Genomic DNA, 19,721 nt, shown 5'->3' with positions numbered 1-19,721 from the left:
GTGCTTAATTTGGAAGTGATTTCTATATTTAAAATAGGCTCAGAAGAAAAATTACAGACAGGAGAAGAAAAGGGCCAGCAAGGAGATGTTCAGTGCTTTGAAGGACCCCTCTGTGGTGGTGATGGAGGACTGGCTAAAGGTAGTTCACACAATCTGTTGTTGTACAAATCTGTCACATCGATATCAACTGATCATGATTCCCAACCATGGGTACCGAGACCCATTTTGGTTAGTTAAATACAATCAGATAAACTATTGGTATTCGACTGAATGACCAACTCACAGTTAACTAAGTCCTTTCGCGAATTACAATCTATCCAATGGATTCTAAGATTGGACAGCCCAGAGGTGCAGCTGATAGAGCTGCTGCCTCATAGGGCCAGAGACCAGGGTTCGGTCCTAACCTCGGGTGCTGTATGTGTGGAGTTTGGGCATTTTTCCTGTGACACATATGGGCTTCTGGGACCTCCAGTTTCCTCCCACATCCCAAAGACTTGCAAGTTGATTGGCCTTCTGTAAATTGGCCCTAGTGTGTAGGGAGTGGATGCAAAAGTGGGATAACATAGAACTTGTGTCAACGTGGACTCAGTCAGCCGAAGGGCCTGGTTCCATGCTGTATCTCAACACTGAATATCGTCTCAACTAATATAACCACCTGTGTTCAACATCTTAATTCATGGTTGTTATCATTATCTCAAATAACATCCAACTATTTTAACCTACTTCTCAGTTCTGTCAACTACTTGCCCTATATCAGAAGCATACATTAGTATATTTTGTGATGATTTTTGGGTTTTTTTCCCCCACATAGAAATAGGAGCAGGAGTAGGCCACCAGATCCATCCGCCTGTCCAGCTATTTGATATTAGGTACACAAAAATGCTGGAGAAACTCAGCGGGTGCAGCAGCATCTATGGAGCGAAGGAAATAGGCAATGTTTTGGGCCAAAACCCCTCTTCAAACTGATGGGGGGTGGGGGGTGGGGGGGCGGGGAGAAGAAAGGAAAAAGGAGGAAGAGGAGCCCGAGGGCTGAGGGAGAGATAGGAAGGGGGGGGAGACAGCAAGGGCTAACAAAATTGGGAGAATTCAATGTTCATGCCCCCAGGATGCAGACTGCCCAAACTGAATATTGGGTGCTGTTCCTCCAATTTCCGGTGGTGCTCGCTCTGGCCATGGAGGAGACCCAAGACAGAAAGGTCAGATACGGAATGGGAGGGGGAGTTGAAGTGCTGAGTCACCGGGAGGTCAGGTTGGTTAATGCGGACCGAGCGGAGGTGTTCGGCGAATCGATCGCCAAGCCTCAGCTTGGTCTCACCGATGTAGATCAGCTGACATCTAGAGCAGCGGATGCAATAGACATTTGATATGTCATGGCTAATCTATGATGGCCTCCTCCGCTTTTGTGCTCATACCACTTACCCATAATTCTCAATTCCTTGATCTTTCTATAATATATTTAAATACCTGCAATTTAAAAACATCTCGTAATCTGGCCTCCACTTCCCTTGGGCAGATTAATCTCAGAATTCACTGCCCTCAGCTGGGCTGTGAACATTGGGTCAGAGTTGAGAGTGAGAAATTGCGATGGAGAGTAGCGACCGAGGGGGAGAGGGTGTGGGAGGGGGGGTGTGTCCCCTCCCACAGTCGGGTGCTTTTTGCAATTTTTAGCTTGAAATTGTGCAATCTGGTGCATACTGTAGTGAGCCTTTTAATTTACACTTGAATGCAACATTTATGCTTTAAATTGGATTAGGTATGAATAAGGTTAGGCTAAATTACATTCCTAATTACATTCCACAGTAGAGCCAGGCTCTAATCAACAGGTGCAGCACATGGATGACCTTAGTATATTCATGTATGGAAATCAGATTATAATTCATGTTGTTATGCATATATATATATATAGAGGAAAAATAACATAGAAACAAGGCATGTCAGGCTTCCTTCACTGTTCTGCACAAATAAATCAATCAACCTTACCCTTTAACCTTAGAAACAAGACAAAAATAATGCCACATATTCAACCAAGTATATGGTTCAATGAAATTAAGATATATATGTAAAACATATATATGGAAACAGGCCCTTCAGCCCACCAAGTCCACACCGACCAGCAATCTACCATACACCAGTTCTATCCTACACGCCAGGGACAATTTACAGAAGCCAATCAACCTACAAACCTGCACTTCTTTCGGATGTGGAAGAAACTGGAATATCCAGAGAAATCCCATGTGGTCATAGGGAGAATGTACAAATTCTGTACAGACAGCACCCGCAGTCAGGATCAAATCTGGGTCAGTGGTGCTGTAAGGCAGCAACTCTACCGCTGCACCAAACGACTGACGTACACAGATCCGCCAGAGGTGAGAGGTGTTAGGACCACCGCCGTGTCTCGCCTATCACACCCTCTGCACGGGTGTGAACTAAACTACTTTCTTTTCCCCAAAATCATCCTGCGGGCCGGATTGGACTCTTCGCGGGACGATAGTTTGACACTCCTGCTTTAAACCGATGGCTCTAGTTCTTGAATCAGATATCCCAGGAAGAAAAGACTATGCATTCACCTTAAAAATTCCCCTCATGGTTTTTACTCACCTCTAAAACAATTTTTGCTTTATTTTGAATTTCCAGCACCTGCAGATTTTGGTTCCATGACTGTCAAATGGAATCATTAGTACTCAGTTACACTGCCCCTTTGAATGTTTAAGAAAGAACTGCAGATGCTGGAAAAATCGAAGGTAGATAAAAATGCTGGAGAAGTGCTTGAGTCTTGACCAGAAACGTTGCCTATTCCTTCGCTCCAGAGATGCTGTCTCACCCGCTGAGTTACTCCAGCATTTTTGGCTACATTGCCATTTTAAAGTGTGTGCTATGGGCTTAAGCCAATCAAATTGCCCGTTCTCTACGGGAAACCCCCCATCAGAAAGCTATTCTCATTGGTGAGTGTGGAGGAGATCTGGAAGCCTTGGGCGAATTGAATTGCCCATGACTTTATCTTTTTATTTTAATTTTTTATTTTTAAGCGTGAGAAATACTGTGATCATCGTGAGAGTGTGAGAATTTTGCGAAATTCGTGATTCTCGCGCTCAATGCGTGAGAGTTGGCAGCCCTGCCTCAGAGAGGAAATCGTTACTCGTCTCAGTTTAAAACGACCATCCTTTTCTTTTGTAGTTATAATTCCAAGAGTCTCAGTTAAATTGATTTTATTGCTATTGTTGCAGGGATTGTGGCAGATAAAAGGATCACACGGCAATCTAGTTTATGCAATCAGGGCGATTTAACAAAAGAACCAGTGGCTATTATTCCTGCCTGCTAGACAATGAAGGATCCCTGGTATAAACAGGCTATTATAATTCCATGATAACTGTAATAAAATACATTCTTTGCTTCCATTATTTTTCAGGGATTAAACAAGAAAGATCACCAATAATTGTATCATATTTAAATAATCAGGAATAAATATTCAAATTAGCTTTTACTATACTTGTTCTTGCATCATTATCTTTTTGACAAGCACATAAAACAAGTTGATGCACTTTTGCAGAGGTATTGCTTTGTTTGATTGTTTTTGTTCATTGAATCTTATTCAATATTTTATGGTCGCTATTTGCACAGATAAAAGATTCATGATCTGTAATATTTGTTGCAGATCCGAGGTACTCTAAAGAGCTGGACCAAACTCTGGTGTGTGCTCAAACCTGGCGTTCTGCTAATTTACAAAACACCCAGCAATGGCCAGTGGGTGGGAACCATCCTTCTCAACACCTGTGAGCTCATCGAAAGACCCTCGAAAAAGGATGGCTTCTGCTTCAAACTATTCCATCCTCTCGATCAATCCATTTGGGCAATGAAGGTAATTAACTCCTGGCATACAGCAGACCCAGAGAATTAAAGATGATTTTCATATTTTTCGCTAGATTTATCACATAGTCTAATTTTTCCTTCCTTATTAATCTTAATTTGAAAATGAATCTTAATTCATTTCAGTTTCTTTCAATTCTGTGTAATTTTCTGAAATCTCTTAGCAAATACATGCTTTTTCTTTACACGATATAATCTTTAACTTTTTTAGTTATCCACGAATGATAGTGAGTCTCAGAACCATTTGGGATAATGGAGTAAACAAAGCTTTATAGCAGTGTCTTACCTGTGGAAAAGAAAAAGTGTAATAAATCTGGTAGTTGATGTAAACTATTTGGGTAATATTGTAGGCCTAAAAAAGGCAGCGGACGATAACAATCCTTCTATTCGATCAATGAATTTTGCAGGAAATAAGCCAAAAATTATCCATATGTATATAACCTTTTAAACTGAACCTCTAGGTCAACTGGAAGGAAGTAATTGTACATGAAATATCCAATCAGAAAATGGTTTGTGCAGAGCTGGTGTAGTGGTGATAAAAATGTAACATTAAAATTTGCCCAATTTTCAAAAGATTTGGCATTGGACGTCTGCTACATGGGGATTATAAACTTAAGGAAATGGCATCAATATCTTAGTTGGTCTGGCTGGTTGTCCACGCATGGGGGAATTGTTACTAATGCAGTTCTACTGTTACTACATTATTACTCCTTCCTCTAATAGCTATGGATAAACTGTGCATAAACTGAGTTTTGGTTCCAACTGAGGTAGCAGTACATTTTTTTTTCACTTTAGCATGTTGGCATCAAATACAAGGTGGTCAAAAAATAAATGTTCTTTAGGATTATGCATCACAACATAAGCTCAACAAATCTGCATAGCAGGTGTTATCTCATCTTGGTTCTAAAGAAGAACTATCCAGAAGTTCACCAAATACCTATGAAGAAACAAAGCAAATATCCTCGGATGGGATATACTTTGAAAGGAAATTATGTTTCTGACAATGAACAAACTCTTTGCCTCAAGAAAATACTAAACAGCTAACGCTAGAGGGCAAGCTACTACAAAATGTCACTCAGCCTTCTATCAATGGTAAAATGGTTCTTCCCCCCGCCCCTAAGGTAATGGCATTGTTTTTCCAGGGTCCAAAAGGTGAGAATGTGGGATCAATAACACAGCCTCTTCCCAGTAGTTACCTGATCTTCCGTGCGGCCTCTGAGTCAGATGGTAAGATTACGATTGCTTATGATAAATTTATGAAGCTCCATTGCTCCCAAGTCCAAGTCAATAATGAGGTGCCAATAAAATGGATATGTAGAAAGGTAACAACATCTAAAAGTGCATAGGATAATGTTGGACTTGGGAAAAATATAAAGTTCAGTAATTAAGAGTAATACTGAAATCTTAAGAGGAAAGGTGATATGAAAATAAACTTGTAAAATGTAAAAATGACCACGGGTTTTTGCAACGAGCAAAAATAATCAGCAGTAATATGGCCTTTTCATAAAATATATGGATAATATTATACATTCAATGATTATTTTGTGCTTTTTCAAAACAGTAGTAGGGATGATGAATGTTATTTTCCAGGGGAATTAATAATAAATCAATGACTAGAAATCGATAGTTGAAAATGTAAAACAATATTTGTGAAATAATGTCTCTAAAGATTGGCAAATCCCGAGGAGCTAATTGTTTCCTGATTTCCATCCTCTGGAGATATATACCTTTCAGCTGTTTTCTTAATGTGTAATTCTAATTGGATCTATATTCGTCGGTGTATTTCCGATAAACAATAATAGCTAGTTCATTTCCTAATTCGCATTTGTGCATGATTCATTCACGTATATTCCCTGGCTTTCTTCTGATGATTTTTGGCTGTCAGGTCGATGCTGGATGGATGCTCTGGAATTAGCTCTACGATGTTCAAGTCTTCTTAAACGCGGCACAATTAAGGATGGGAGGGAAGGCGATCTGAACAGCTCAATGGATGCAACTCACCCAGGATTTGCTGGTCTGATGCAAGGATTCAGTCCCACCCATCAGGAGCTCTCCCAGTAGGTACACAGATGAACAGCTCTCCTGTAGATACACTTCACTGACATCCATAGGGTGAATATTGCATATGTACATCTCAGCTGAAAGATGGGATAAGTAGTGCTATTTTTTGTAACTTTCACTGAAACTAGCTCATTATCAAGAGGGCAGGAGTAAGGTTGAAGAGATCTGGGCACAGACTTTGAAAGATGGACGCGATTAGAATCAAAATATGTGTTGTGAAGCTTTACAGCACAGAACCAGAGCTTTCAGCTCACCACGTCCATGCTGCCCATCAGATACCCATCCTGTTATTCAGCACTCAATCTGTAGCCCTCCTGTGACTTGGCTGTTTGACCGCATCTTACTTTTTTAAATATTATGAGAGTCATTGCTTTCATCATACCTCAGGCAGTGTATTTGATAACATGACTGGAGCCACAGCTATACTGGTATTGGACACACATATGCTGCAATAACTCGTTGTTTAAGAACGAACTGCAGATGCTGGCAAATCAAAGGTACACAAAAATGGTGGAGAAACTCAGCGGCAATAGGCAATGTTCCGGGCCGAAACCCTTCTTCAGACCCGGGATTCGGCCCGAAAAGTTGCCTATTTCCTTCGCTCCATAGATGCTGCTGCACCCGCTGAGTTTCTCCAGCATTTTTGTGTACCTGCTGCAATAACTCAGTGGGTCAGGCAGCATCTCTGGAGAAAAGGAATAGGTGACATTTTGGGTCGAGACCATTCTACAAATTGAGACACAAATGGGTTAAGGGAATGCAATAGCAATTTTCAAAAATAAATGTACATGGGGTATGTAATAGCCATTTATGGTTGAATGAGATGATTGAACAATCAGAAATTGTGTGCAGTATACAGTGAGAAAGAGGTCAAGAGAAAGGTAGGTAGAACGTTTGCCCAATGATCAGGAATCACAGCTTGGTTGAAGATGATCAAGAGTACAGGAAGAGAAGTGACGTAAATTATAGTCAGAGGCAGCTTGTTGTATGGCCTTTGGAGATAATGGTGCGAGCATTTCAGCTTAAAATTAAAACTGGTAATTTTCTTCTGGGACACACTGAAATTCTTTGAGCTGCATGATGCACTGTATAATTCAGTACTTTTATCTCATCCTAATTTCTGCTAATTTGTCCCATTCATATTCCATAATATTCCAAGTTGTTCTTGGAATTCATGCTAACAATGGCCCAGCACTGACAGGAAGGGATCTCATTCTGTGCTGTTAAAATCCACAGTTCTATAAAATTGCATTGCCTTTTACTCTGTAATCATATCTACAGAATCAAACATATTATCTGACATTAGACAAGAACATTGTATGGTTGAATCTGAAGGGAGATATGAAGTCATTGATTTTGACAAAACCTTGCTATTTTGTAATACTTCATTCCATTCTCCTCCCTGGGCATTGGCTGAAGCAGATTGATGCAAAATTATCTCATTCATCCTATATAGCTAAGCTTCAGATCCTTTATTTTATCCATACTACATTTAACACCGCCAGAACACTAAAAACCTACCTATGACATAAAATTTCCCTCTTACCTAAAACGCATTGTTAGTGGTTCAAAGTAACATTCCAACAACATTGCCACATGTTTGTATTCCACAGTTCTGTGACTTAAATCCAACCATTTTCATCTGCTTCATCAATTAACCACATTAGGTAGAACCGGGGATATTTATTGTTGAGGCAGCTTGTTGTATGGTTATAGACAGTTCCTTTCACAACTCCGCAGAACATGAAACACTCTAAACCCGTGTACAACAAAACCTGGATGATATTCAGTCATGCACTGATAACTGGGAATAACCTACTGAATGCAGAAGAGTACAGAACAGGAACAGGCCCTTTGCCCCACAACATCTGTGTTGAACAGGATGCCAAGTTAAACTAATCTCCTCTGCGTCCATGTGATCCATCTCCCTCCTTTCCCTACAAAATGCATGGCAGCAATTTACCAAGGCTTCTTCAACGTCACCTCCCGGAACTATAAACTCTCCAACCTAGAAAAACTTCATTACCACACAGTACAAAGCAACAGATACTATTACCTCTCACGTTCCCCTGCAAATTACATATCATTTGTTAACTTTAGACTTTTCTCTTTTTTCCCTCTCTTCTCGTGTTTAAGTGATGTCGAGTTTGTAAACAATGATTACTACAAAGATGCTGATATATATTCCTACAAATTGAACCAAGATAACGATCCTCATCATGAAGAGCTGGAGAATGGCACAAATGACAAGAGCAGCAGGAGTGAGGAAAGTGACACAGACCTGTCTGAAGTCCAGGAAGAAATGGCTATGAAGGACTTACTAGAATCAACTTATCTGGCAGAATGTTCAGAGGAGTTTGGAGAAGTAAGTGTCACGGAATCGAGACTTGTTTTGCTTAGTTAAAACATTAAAATGAAAATATTGTATACCACTGCTTTCCAAACAAAATCATTACATGGTTGCTGCCTAGAATCTGGTATCTTTGCTAACCTACTATTCGCCTGCTTTCATTAAGATATTGTTGTTGACATGTTGGTGAACTGCAAAGACTTGCTTAGTTGAGCCATGTTCTGCCTCCAAGACAGTAATAAGAGTGAAGATAGACACAAAATGCTAGAATAACATAAGAAGGGTTCCGACCCAAAACATATTCTATTATTTTTCTCCAGAGATGCTGCTTGACCCGCTGAGTTACTCCAGCATTTTGTGTCTATCTTTGATACAAACCAGCAACTGCAGGTCCTACCTACACAGTATTAAGAGCATTGGATAAAATTCCCAATTCCAAATAAATCCATTTCTGTGGTCTCTCTAAATCAGACACAATGATGAAGTTTGCCTCATCAATTCTGAAGAGCTCTATATTTTGTTACAAATGGTAATTTAATATTTTTCACTTTTGATCTGTAGATTAGTGAAACCACTCAGACGGAGACAGTGACTGATGAAAACAAGAGTCTGATGTGGACAGTGTTGAAGCAACTCAGACCTGGAATGGACCTATCCCGTGTGGTACTACCAACCTTTATACTGGAGCCTCGCTCATTTCTGGACAAACTGTCTGACTACTACTACCACTCTGACCTCCTCTCCCAGTACGTCACTTTTTATATCCGAGACGCAACCTTTCTCTAATGCTGTACCAACATCAATAATCTCAATTGCAAAGTTCAGTTTAGGTCATTTATTTAGTTCAGTTTAATGTCAATCTTCCAGGTGACGTTGTACTTGGTAGTTATTTACAGTATATTTGTGCACAGACTCGTAGAAAAGCATATTTTATTGTTGATGTATCATAGTTTAAGAACTCCTTGATAATATGTTCAAGCATTATATGTTGAACTACTTGGTGTATCATGTGAGGCTGTGATAGATCTCTTCTGAAGCTGAAAGTACAGTTGATTTATTAAGCTGGTTTGAAGACTGCAGGGATATGTCACCCTGGTAGCAAGGTTCTCCAGAGATATTCCATGTATGAAAAAGTTTACAATGGTTCTCTCAGATACCATGGTGCTGAAAATACCCTTCATACAATGTTCTTAAACCATCTGTTTTACAATTGTTCCTCAGTAAGTCAGTGTTCATCACTAGGAACATGTTTACTGATTGAAATGAGAAAATGAAGATATTAACCACAGTATGCCTGGAAGATCCTTGCCCAGCTGGGTTTTACCAGACTTTAGTGTAAAAGCTATTGTCTATTATAGTCAGTGCAAACTAGGAAGGAATATCCTACATGATGATGATGGCAATCTTACAAATAATTAGCTGCCACTACTGCAACAAATTAAGCCCCTTGGGTATGGTACAGGGAGTGCTACAGCCTCCCAGCACCAGCAACCTGGGTTCAATTGTGACTTCCAGTGCAGCCTGTGTGGAGTTGCCATGTTCTCCCTTATCTCCCAAAAACATGCTGGTTATCAATGGCTAGTTTAATTTCCCTTTGCGTAGGGAGGTGATACGAGAATCCGGGATGATGTGAGAAAAATTATGTTACAATTGATAGGGATTGATAGAATGCTCTGAGCCTCAGTATAAACTAACTGGGTCAAATAGCTGCCTTTAAAAGAAATATATGTGAAATGAGATGAGTATAAGTAGTGAATTTCACCTGACACAAAGCTTCCAGAAAGGATTTGAGCAGAAGGGAGTAGTTTCATGAATTTATCATCTGTCAGAGACATTGTATTAGTGCATGAGGATGGAACTGCATGAGGGTGGAATTCCACAGTTCATATTAGTGACAATGTTGGAACTGCAATTGTGTCTATAGTTGCTGCTGGTTTGATATTAAGTGCTTTGAGATGTACTTATGTGCTGAAATGCACTATAAAGATTCATAAGATGAAGAGATGCGTGCTCCTGTGCATCCTGGTTGGCTGAGCAGCAAGGCACTGTGTCTGGCTGACTGGAAGCTGTGTGGTTTTGGCATGAAAAATATGTTGGCTGGTACCCCTTGATTGAATCTGTGTTGGTGTAATGGGAAGGGTTGACACTTTCATTCAGGATGGGGATTTATGATGTTGTGTTTTGATGGAAAGATGAGGAACAACCATTTGAGAATCTCATTCATTGTGCTTCTGATGCAGAAATTTCCGTTTTCATGGTGTTAACATAAAACAGTGTGTATATATGTGTGTGTGTGTGTGTATATATATATATATACACACACACACACACACATATATCCACACTCACACACACATACACACACACACACACACACATATATATATATATATATATATATATATATATAGCACAGGAACAGGCCCTTCAGCCCACAATGTCTGTGCTGAACATAATGCCAAGCCCAACTCTCATCTGCCTGCAAATAATCCATATCCCTCCATTCTCTGCATATCAATGTGCCTATCCAAAAATCTCTTAAATACCACTATGATATCTGCCTCCACCACCACCCTCAGCAATGTGTTCCAGGCACTCGCCTGTTCCTGTGCTGTACCTTTCTATGTACTATGTTCTAAATTTAAAACATAAGATAATTTTATGTCTTCAAGTTTAGGGAAGGTGCCTGGGATGGAATAGCAGGTAAACTAACATGTAGAATCTTGAACTGTATACCTGGTTAGAACTTTTATATTTGATCTTTATTGTTCCACTAGAGCTGCCTTGGAAGAGAATGCCTACGGCCGAATGAAACAAGTGGTGCAATGGTACCTATCTGGTTTTTACAAAAAACCAAAGGTAAGGCTGGGGTATGGGGCAGTACCAGGAGTTTAAGAATAAGAGACAGTGGGGAATTTAGCCGGTTACATGGCCAGGGAATAAGAGTATAATGTGATACTACTATTTGGAAATGCTGCCGCTGAAAGTTTGTGTTGTAGTTCAATAGGATCCATAATCACAGCTGCTTGTGATTTATTTTCAAACATAAATTGCACTGTGGCCTTGCCCAAACTTTCTGCACGAGCAGATGGAGCTCTGTCTTAACCATAAAAATGTCAAGCTTTGAGTTAAGGATGAGAAAGGCTAATGGACTGAGAGGATATATATTGGAAATATTTTGATTTTGGAGTGTGAATTGAATGGAAGGACTTAGGAGTGAGTAAAGCCAGAGATGATTATAGCATGATTGGGTTGTTGTGGCAGTCGCTTTAAGTTAGAAATAGTCAGCATTAGGGGTTAATAATTGACTTTTCCGAGGTCATCCCAGTCATAGTTCAATGATTAAGCCAGTTGTTCACCAAGTATGCTCAAATTTGTTATTTCACCATGGCCATTGTTCATTGCTGGAAGACAAATCAGTTTAATAGATTGAGCATTTTTTGGACAAAAACTTTCATCTATACCTGCACATAGATTTCTATATTACAGAACAATCAGAATTTTAGAAACATGCTATCTGCTTAATGCCAATTGAGGTGTTTTATTCCAAATTTCTTCGTCAAGACAGGAAAGTAACTGTCTTGTAAATTGTTAACTTGATCGTCAGATTCAAGCTCTATGTTACTTGTGGCCAATACATCACCTCAAATGGGCAGTCTGATTTTGAAATCAACCCAGATTGACTGCCATTTTGAGTACAAGCCACGCAGACAGGGATAATTGATGGTTTTATTTCCTTTCTTCTTTCTATCAGGGACTGAAGAAACCATATAATCCAATCTTGGGAGAGACATTTCGTTGTTACTGGTACCATCCTAAAACTGATAGCCGCACTTTCTACATAGCAGAGCAGGTAAACCTTGTTTCAAGTTGGCATAGGCTGCGTCCTTTTCTATGAAAATTTTGTACAGTCAAAGAATAAGAATGTCGATGCCTAAACTGACTTCTTATTTACATCAAACTAATTGATTTATTGAAAATAAAATTTCAAGTAATTTAACACACTAAAATATCTTCCCTTGGAGGTATACTAGACAATTAGGACTTGTCCATCTGAAAGAGATGCTGGACACGTTTACAGGCACTGGTTCAAGAGGGATGTAGATTAAAGTTCACAGAAATATCTAACGTGGTTTCAAATGTGTATTGTTGTTGGCAAGGCCATGAGAAGGGGGGAAGTGACATTGAACGGATGCAGACAGGAAAAAAACGCTGAGATAAAAGTTGGTAAAGGGTGTGAGGCGAGTGTGCTGCATGGTTTAAGTTAGGGAGTGTTAGTACGGCACAGTGGCGCAGCTGGTAGAACAGTTGCCTCACAGTGCCAGAGACCTGGATTTGATCCTGATATCCGGTGCTGTTAGTGTGGAGTTTGTGCGTTCTCTCTGTGACAGCGTGAGTTTCCTCCAAGTGCTCCGGTTTCCTCCCACATCTCAAAGATGGCGGGTTTACAGGTTAGCCTCTTGGAAAAAATTGCCTCCAATATGTCGGGAGTGGATGAGAAAGTGGAATAACATGAACGGGTGATTGATGGTTGGCGTGGACTCGGAGGGCTGTTTCCAATGCTGTATCTCTAAACTAAAACTAGGCTCAAGTCAGCCATATGCAAGTCCCTTGCATTGAAGAAAGTTGTCCAACTGATAATTAAGTTCCAGACTAACTGTGTTTTGCTCTGTAATAGGTATCCCATCATCCTCCAGTTTCTGCATTTTACATCAGTAACAGGAAGGACAATTTCTGTATCACTGGTTCTATCTTGGCCCGCTCCAAGTTTTATGGTAAGAAATTTATTGGCAACCATAATCTTCAAAAAACAAAATTGCCAGTTTATAACAGGAAAGGGACGCGAGGTAAATGGTTTGGAGAAGGAAGCTTTAGCAGGTACTTCGGAATGTCTCCTAGGCAATTGGGGTGTTTCATGGTACAGGTGCACAACCTTTTATCCGAAAGCCTTGGGACCAGACACTTGTCAGATTTCGGACATTTTCGGATTTCCGAATGGAAGATTTTTAGCGTAGATTAGGTAGGTAGCGCGGGCGGCTTGAAAAGTCTGGAGCGACTGCCTCCTCCCCGGAGACCGGGGAATCATTGTAAATCATTGCATAAATGTTAGTCAGTTAGTTTGGAGGGATTTTATGTGGTGGTGGTGGTGGGGGGTGGGGTGGGGATAAAGGGGGAAACTTTAATTCTTAGTCCCCTACCTGGTCGGCGACTCCCATCATCGCGGAGCTGGGGGCTCCGTCCGGCCATGGGCGGCGCCGGTTGTAGGAGTTGGCGGGCACAGCGCCCCGGAGCTTAACGTTGGGAGAAGGCGACCTCAGCGCCCTGGAGCTTACCGCACAGCGACCCGGTAAGGCATTGCCCGCTTCCCGCTGGTATCCCAGCGCTGCGACGCCGCCGACTCCCAACATTTGCGGAGCCTCGCAGCCAGGGATAGAGTTGCCGGGGTCGGAGCTACAACCGGCGCCGCCCGCAGCCCCAGCTGGGAGTTGGCGGCCACAGTGCTGTGGAGCTTACTGCACGGCGACCCGGTAAGGCATTGACCGCTCCCCGCCTCTCCGACCAGGTAGGGGACTAAGAATTAAAGTTTACCCCTTCAACCCCCCCTTCACATAAAAGTCCTCCAAACTAACTGACTAACATTTAAGCAATGATTTACAGATGTTTAAGTGTCTCCCCGGTCTCCGGGGAGGAGGCAGCCGCTACAGTAGTACAGACCTGGGTTGACTGTGGGTCGTTTTGGGTCAAGTTTGGCGCCAAACGCGAGCTTTGGTGTGCAGACGACATCCTGGAAAAAATGGCCGGTTTTCGGAGTTTTTCGGTTTCCGGAACACCGGATAAAAGGTTGTGCACCTGTATTAGTGATCAAGCAAAGTGCAACTAATACTCTAAATTACAGGATATTTTACTTGAATCCTATAAACTCTGAATTTCACTGATATAGGTGAAAAGTTATTTTCATTGTTGGCTGCAAAGGTATTAAAGGATTAGTTCCAAATGGCTAGGTGGAATGGAAGCGCAGATCGAAAATGGTACATTATTATAGCTACTGAATTCGTGAGAAAGCGTGGAATTTTGTAATCATTGGAAATGGTTTCAAGTCATAAATTAGCTCATTATCCTCAAGTTGTGACAGATGTTGTAAAAATGAAGTGTTTCTTTTCAGATGCAGAGAAAGTATTTAATCTACAGTACCTCTAATTTTTAATTTACCTTTCCTGATGCTGGCATCAAGCACCTCAATTGTAAAGTCTTTCATTCCCCGCCACTAATGTGCTATCATTCTGAATGTTTTATTAAATATTTTGAAAGCTCAAATATATTATGTCAAAGGGATGCTAAATTCTGGAAATGTCTTGGCAAATAAGGCTATATCACATTCTTCAACAGGACACACAGTTTCACTGCAGTATAAGTTCAAACAGATCATATAGGCTTAAGCGGCTGATTTCTCAGATCTTTTACTTCTCCCCTGCAGGGAACTCACTTTCTGCTGTATTGGATGGTCAAGCACAACTCCGGTTTCTCAATAGAAACGAAGATTATATCATCACCATGCCATATGCGCACTGTAAAGGTATAGCTCTGAGGTTTTTTTTTGCTGCTTTAATTTCTGGTTGGCAATACTGCAGAGAAATGGAACACTTCCAAGGGAAATCATTTGGTTCACCTGTGCTCATTCTTCTGCAATACCAACCACAACATCTTTTGAATACAGTCTTTAGAATGTTCCGGGCAGTATTCTTGGTTTAATTATTCTTCTGGCAGCTTTCTGCAATTGTTGATCACTTCTATGTGAAGAAGTATATCCCAACAACTTGCTTTTTGTTGTCAATTTTCAACAGCCTTTCTGACACAAAGACTTAAATAAACCAAAACTGTTCCCCATACCTTTTACACCATCATTGGTAGTTTTGTTTAGCAACATGGCCAATAGCTGCAAGACCCAGATCTTCTACATTGATCCCTTATCCTCGTTCCCAATTACCTCTAAACCTATCTCTTAAACTGCTAACTGGTGTCTTCTGTTATTTATTAAAATGTTCCAAGGTATTTTTGAGGGAGCACTATAGATAAATTGTTGTTTATGTGCAATCTGAGTTTCTCCTTCACATGCACATATGGGGAAACTACTTAAAGAAATGACAAAATAATTATAATGTCAATAGGAGATGAAAATCATAAATCATGGGTGGGCTGTGTGGCTTCTGTTTCTGTTCTGCATGTTTACATGTCTGTACACACATTTCTGGTGCCGTGTCCGACCGTCACAGTGCTATCCATTCATTCAACATTAGTCCGTTCTTTTATAACCTGTCTGCACTTGTAAAAGCTGTGCACATTTTTCAACCTTGGAAAATAGGTTCCAATATATTTTACATGTTTTTATGCAGCCACTAACCTCACGATGCTGCATTTGTATTATAACTTCAGCACTTACATTTGTATCATATTGCATATAAAAGGATTACGTTTATTTTATTCCATTCCTTGTGCAAAGCTTGCATTCTTCCATTATGTGTTCTGCATTGCATTCTGTCAGTATCCACCATGTGGAAGGGAAATTAACTTAATCTTGTCCCCATCAAAATGCCAACATTTATTTATCTCTTTGTTCCAGGGCTCTTATATGGAACACCAACCCTGGAATTGGGAGGAAAGATAACCATTGAATGTGAGACAACTCATTACAAGGCAGAGCTTGAGTTCAAGCTGAAGGTAAAATAGATCTTGCCCACTGCTCCTGTACAATTGAATTCAGGGATATTTACAAATTGAAATGTTTGGAACTGAAATTATGACTTTATATGCAATAAATTAAATCTGCATTAAAGGAAAATCTGGCAGAACAAGTCAGCTGCTTGGTGTCGATCTTTGCTTCCATTAAATAAAAATAGGTGTTTAGTGCTATCTGACATCACTCTATCAGATTAACAGCTACGCAATGTTTGTACAAATCCAACTTCTCTGTCCTAGGACTTATAAACAGTTTCATTGGTGAGCTCCCCTGTAATTCTGAACTCATCACATCATGGGTTTTGATGCTATAAGCCTGGTTCAGTATTCTGATACAATAAGCCAAGCTTCACAAAATTGCTTATTTCTATTTGTAATTATTTCCATGTTTGATGACAGCCTTTCCTAGGTGGTAACGACTGTGTGAACCAGATCATGGGGAAGATATCACTAGGTGAGGAGACATTGGCCACATTTCAAGGACATTGGGTAAGTTCCTGCACCAACTCAGCACTCAATTTGAGAATTATTTCTTTACTTTGAGTGGCTTTTCTGTTTACTAAAATTTCCCATCTATCTCCTGAGTCTTGCTTAGTTTTAGGGGAACCAACCATTAACAGCATCTTCTGAATGAGTACTTCTTCCATTGAAACAAGATAGTTTGTGTCAGAACAGTATTGAATTGTGGAAGCTTCGTAGATGAGGCTAATGTTATCTTCAATCGTCATCCACAGAGCTGGTAAATGGGGTTAGTGTAGTTTGACACGTGATGGTTGGCAACGAACATGATGGGTCGAAGGTTCTGCTCTGTAGTACTCAACTTGTATTTTTGTGTCCTGACTTCTGAACTGATTTTTTGTATACTATTTGCAGCCCCAACGAGATCAGTTAATTCAACACACTAAGTTGGGATTTTCCAGTCAATTTAGTTTACTAACATAACAACAGTCCTTTAACAATGGATCATAATATGAGCCACAATTTACTTTTAGCTCTGCTTACAGCAATCCCACAGACATAGAACAAGTCCCTTAAGTCTCAGCATTCATTTGTGTCTTATTGCTCAACTAAGAAAGAGATAGACTGCATAATAATCTTGAATGTTTCTGCCCCCCCGCAGAAAAAGCACTTGGAATCCACACAACTCTGGGGCCCAAACTCAAAGGAGACTAATCGATTAGAAGTCTGATGGCCTTTTGAGACTAATATAAAATTAATTTGACCAGTGTTCATTTAGTTACAGGTTGTCATGAGACAGCTGCAATAAAAGATTGATTCTATAGAATTAAAATTTTATATTACACTGTGCGAATTCCAAGTTGTGAAATAAGAAGTGATTTGCCTGCCTGAGGTTGTGCATGCTGCATACCACAGGGAAAGTGTGGTGTGTGTGCAACCAACGTGTACCATATTGATTGAATTAATTAAAAGATACAGCATTGAAACAGACCCTTCAGCCCACCAAGTTTCATGCCAACCATCTGTTCACACTCGATTAAGTTATCCCACTTCCTCATCCACTGTCTACACACTAGGGACAATTCACAGAGGCAAATTTACCAACAAATCTGCAAATCTAAGGGATCAGTGAGGAAACTTATGTGATCGCAGGTAGAATGTGCAAATTCCACACACAGTATCAGAGATCAGGGTCGAATCCAGGTCTCTGGCGCTGTGAGGCAGCAACTCTACCAGCTGCGCCACTGTGCTACCATATCTGAACTGCATGTTCCTGATGGGGTTGTCATGAGATTTTTACTTTAAATCAACAATTATTTTTCTTTCAGTTCTTAGTGCTGAATTGTAGAAAACACTTTACTTTGTATCTTGTTATTGCCACCTCTAACCTTGGATTAGTATTTAACATTTTCTTCTCTATGTATAATGCATCGTAATCATAAAATGACACAAAGGAGAAACGGGAGTAACTCATCTGGTCAGGCAGCATGTCTGAAGAACATGGATAGGTGATGGTTTGGGTTAGAACCTATCTGAAGAAGTGTCCCAACCCGAAACATCACCCATCCATGTCTTGCAGAGATACTGCGTGACCCACTGAGTTACTTCAGCACTTTGTATTTTCTGTAAACCAGCATCTCGAGTTCCATGTCTCCACACATGAGCTTGCTTATTATTGCCTATAAATTCCTTTACTTTGATAAGCAAAGTAAGTTCAGGGAAACAATCTTTCTAGTTAGTATGGGAATATTGACATTTTTTCAAACTGTTGTTTGTGAAGCTAATAATCTTTGTGAAGCAGGAGCTTTTCCACAATAGTCAGTGTGTTCTTTTTCTGCAACAGGATCGGGAGGTTTATATCCAGGAGAAAAAAATTGGATCTCCTGTTTCATTCTGGAGTGTGACCAGTGAGATTCGGAAACAGCGTCTAGTACGTCATGCTGTGTGTTCGGAGGAGCAGGGTGACTTTGAGTCAGAAAGGTATGTCAGAGTGGAGACAAATAATGTCAGCGCTTTAAAGGAAGAGTCACATATTTCTACAAAATGAACTTGCAATAGAAGTTATGAAAATGAGTTCTATAAATTGGCTTCAGAAACTCCTTTTCATTTTACAATGTGGGAATCATTCATCAGGTCTGATCCCAGAGCAGCAAATTAGTTTCATACTTGATGTTAATGTCAGTTCAGCTTATTATGGCGTCATAGCATTGAGAGTTTCAGAACTATTCCAAGATTTGAGGTGCTGTGATCCTTTTCCGTCCCTGAGATGATAAACTATGGGTATAATTCTATCTATTCTGGTATATGTTTCTAGTGTTCAAGAAGCATTCTTTTAACAACCACAACCACGACCAAAACCAGGTCGGTGGGGGCGCTGCAAGCCGGCGCCCCGCGTGTTAGATTTTTCAACTTTTTAAATTTTTTTTAGTGTGTTTTAAATTATGTTTTTAATGTTTCTTTGTGTGTCTTGTGTTGGGGGGGGTGAGGGGGAAAACCGTTTTGGTCGCCTCCTCCATGAAGAGGCAACTTTTTCCAGGTCGCCTCCCCCGTGGCCTAACTGCGAGGATCCGACGGCCTTTCCCGGAGCCGCTCCCCGGGGCTTCAGTGGTGGATGCAGCATGGACTCTCGGCGTGGAGTGGGCGAGCCCTCACCGGGGCTCGCCTGAGGGGAGCGTTCCATTTCGCTGGCCCGCGGCAGCCGGCAGCCTGAAGCTGGAGCGGCGTCCGCAGACCGGGATCCCTCGTGGGAGACCCGGGAGAAGAAGAAGCCACCACTGCCGGCCCGCAGCCTACCGCGTGCCCAGCGTGGATGTACCATCACCCCTGGAGGGGAGCTTCGACTGCTAGCCTTGCAGTCTGTGGTGCTTCTGGCTGCGGCGCGGCGGGGGACTTTAAATCTTCGACCGCCGGCCTGCGGCCTACATCATCTTGAAGCTGCAGTCTCCGGTGGGGAGGCACCGATTCAGGACTTATCTGGACTTGTCTACACATCTGGACGCCCGACCATAGGGGAAAATGGGAGGAGGACTGGCCAAATTTTGTGCCTTCCACCACAGTGATGAATGCTGTGGTGGATGTTTGTGTTAAATTTTTATTGTGTATTGTGTGTTCTTTATCATTGTACCGCTGCTGGCAAATTTATTTCACTTGCACTTTATGTGCAATGTGACGAATAAAACCGCATTGTATTGTATTGTATTGTATTAACTGGTAGATCGTATTTGGTATTTATTTGGACGATGTTGGAGGTGGA

At 41.0% G+C, this 19,721-nt stretch overlaps 1 protein-coding gene across 2 annotated transcripts in view; it reads left to right on the top strand.

Annotated features, from left to right (window-relative positions):
- Positions 1–19,721, top strand: part of osbpl5 (oxysterol binding protein-like 5) — a 113,507-nt gene that overhangs the window by 80,907 nt on the left and 12,879 nt on the right. For both annotated transcript variants that reach the window (XM_055649658.1, XM_055649659.1), the window contains exons 5-17: positions 38–139; positions 3,653–3,856; positions 5,007–5,091; positions 5,750–5,921; positions 8,062–8,290; positions 8,837–9,021; positions 11,053–11,134; positions 12,030–12,128; positions 12,954–13,050; positions 14,751–14,849; positions 15,894–15,991; positions 16,409–16,498; positions 18,312–18,448. In XM_055649658.1, coding sequence (XP_055505633.1) covers positions 38–139; positions 3,653–3,856; positions 5,007–5,091; positions 5,750–5,921; positions 8,062–8,290; positions 8,837–9,021; positions 11,053–11,134; positions 12,030–12,128; positions 12,954–13,050; positions 14,751–14,849; positions 15,894–15,991; positions 16,409–16,498; positions 18,312–18,448 — 1,679 coding nt within the window. The remainder of the gene's footprint in view (positions 1–37; positions 140–3,652; positions 3,857–5,006; positions 5,092–5,749; positions 5,922–8,061; positions 8,291–8,836; positions 9,022–11,052; positions 11,135–12,029; positions 12,129–12,953; positions 13,051–14,750; positions 14,850–15,893; positions 15,992–16,408; positions 16,499–18,311; positions 18,449–19,721) is intronic.

This window comes from Leucoraja erinacea, chromosome 18, assembly GCF_028641065.1.
Source record: "Leucoraja erinacea ecotype New England chromosome 18, Leri_hhj_1, whole genome shotgun sequence".
NCBI classification, from domain to species: domain Eukaryota; kingdom Metazoa; phylum Chordata; class Chondrichthyes; order Rajiformes; family Rajidae; genus Leucoraja; species Leucoraja erinaceus.
Note: the sequence above shows the minus strand (reverse complement) of the source record. Positions and strands in the feature narration are given on the sequence as shown.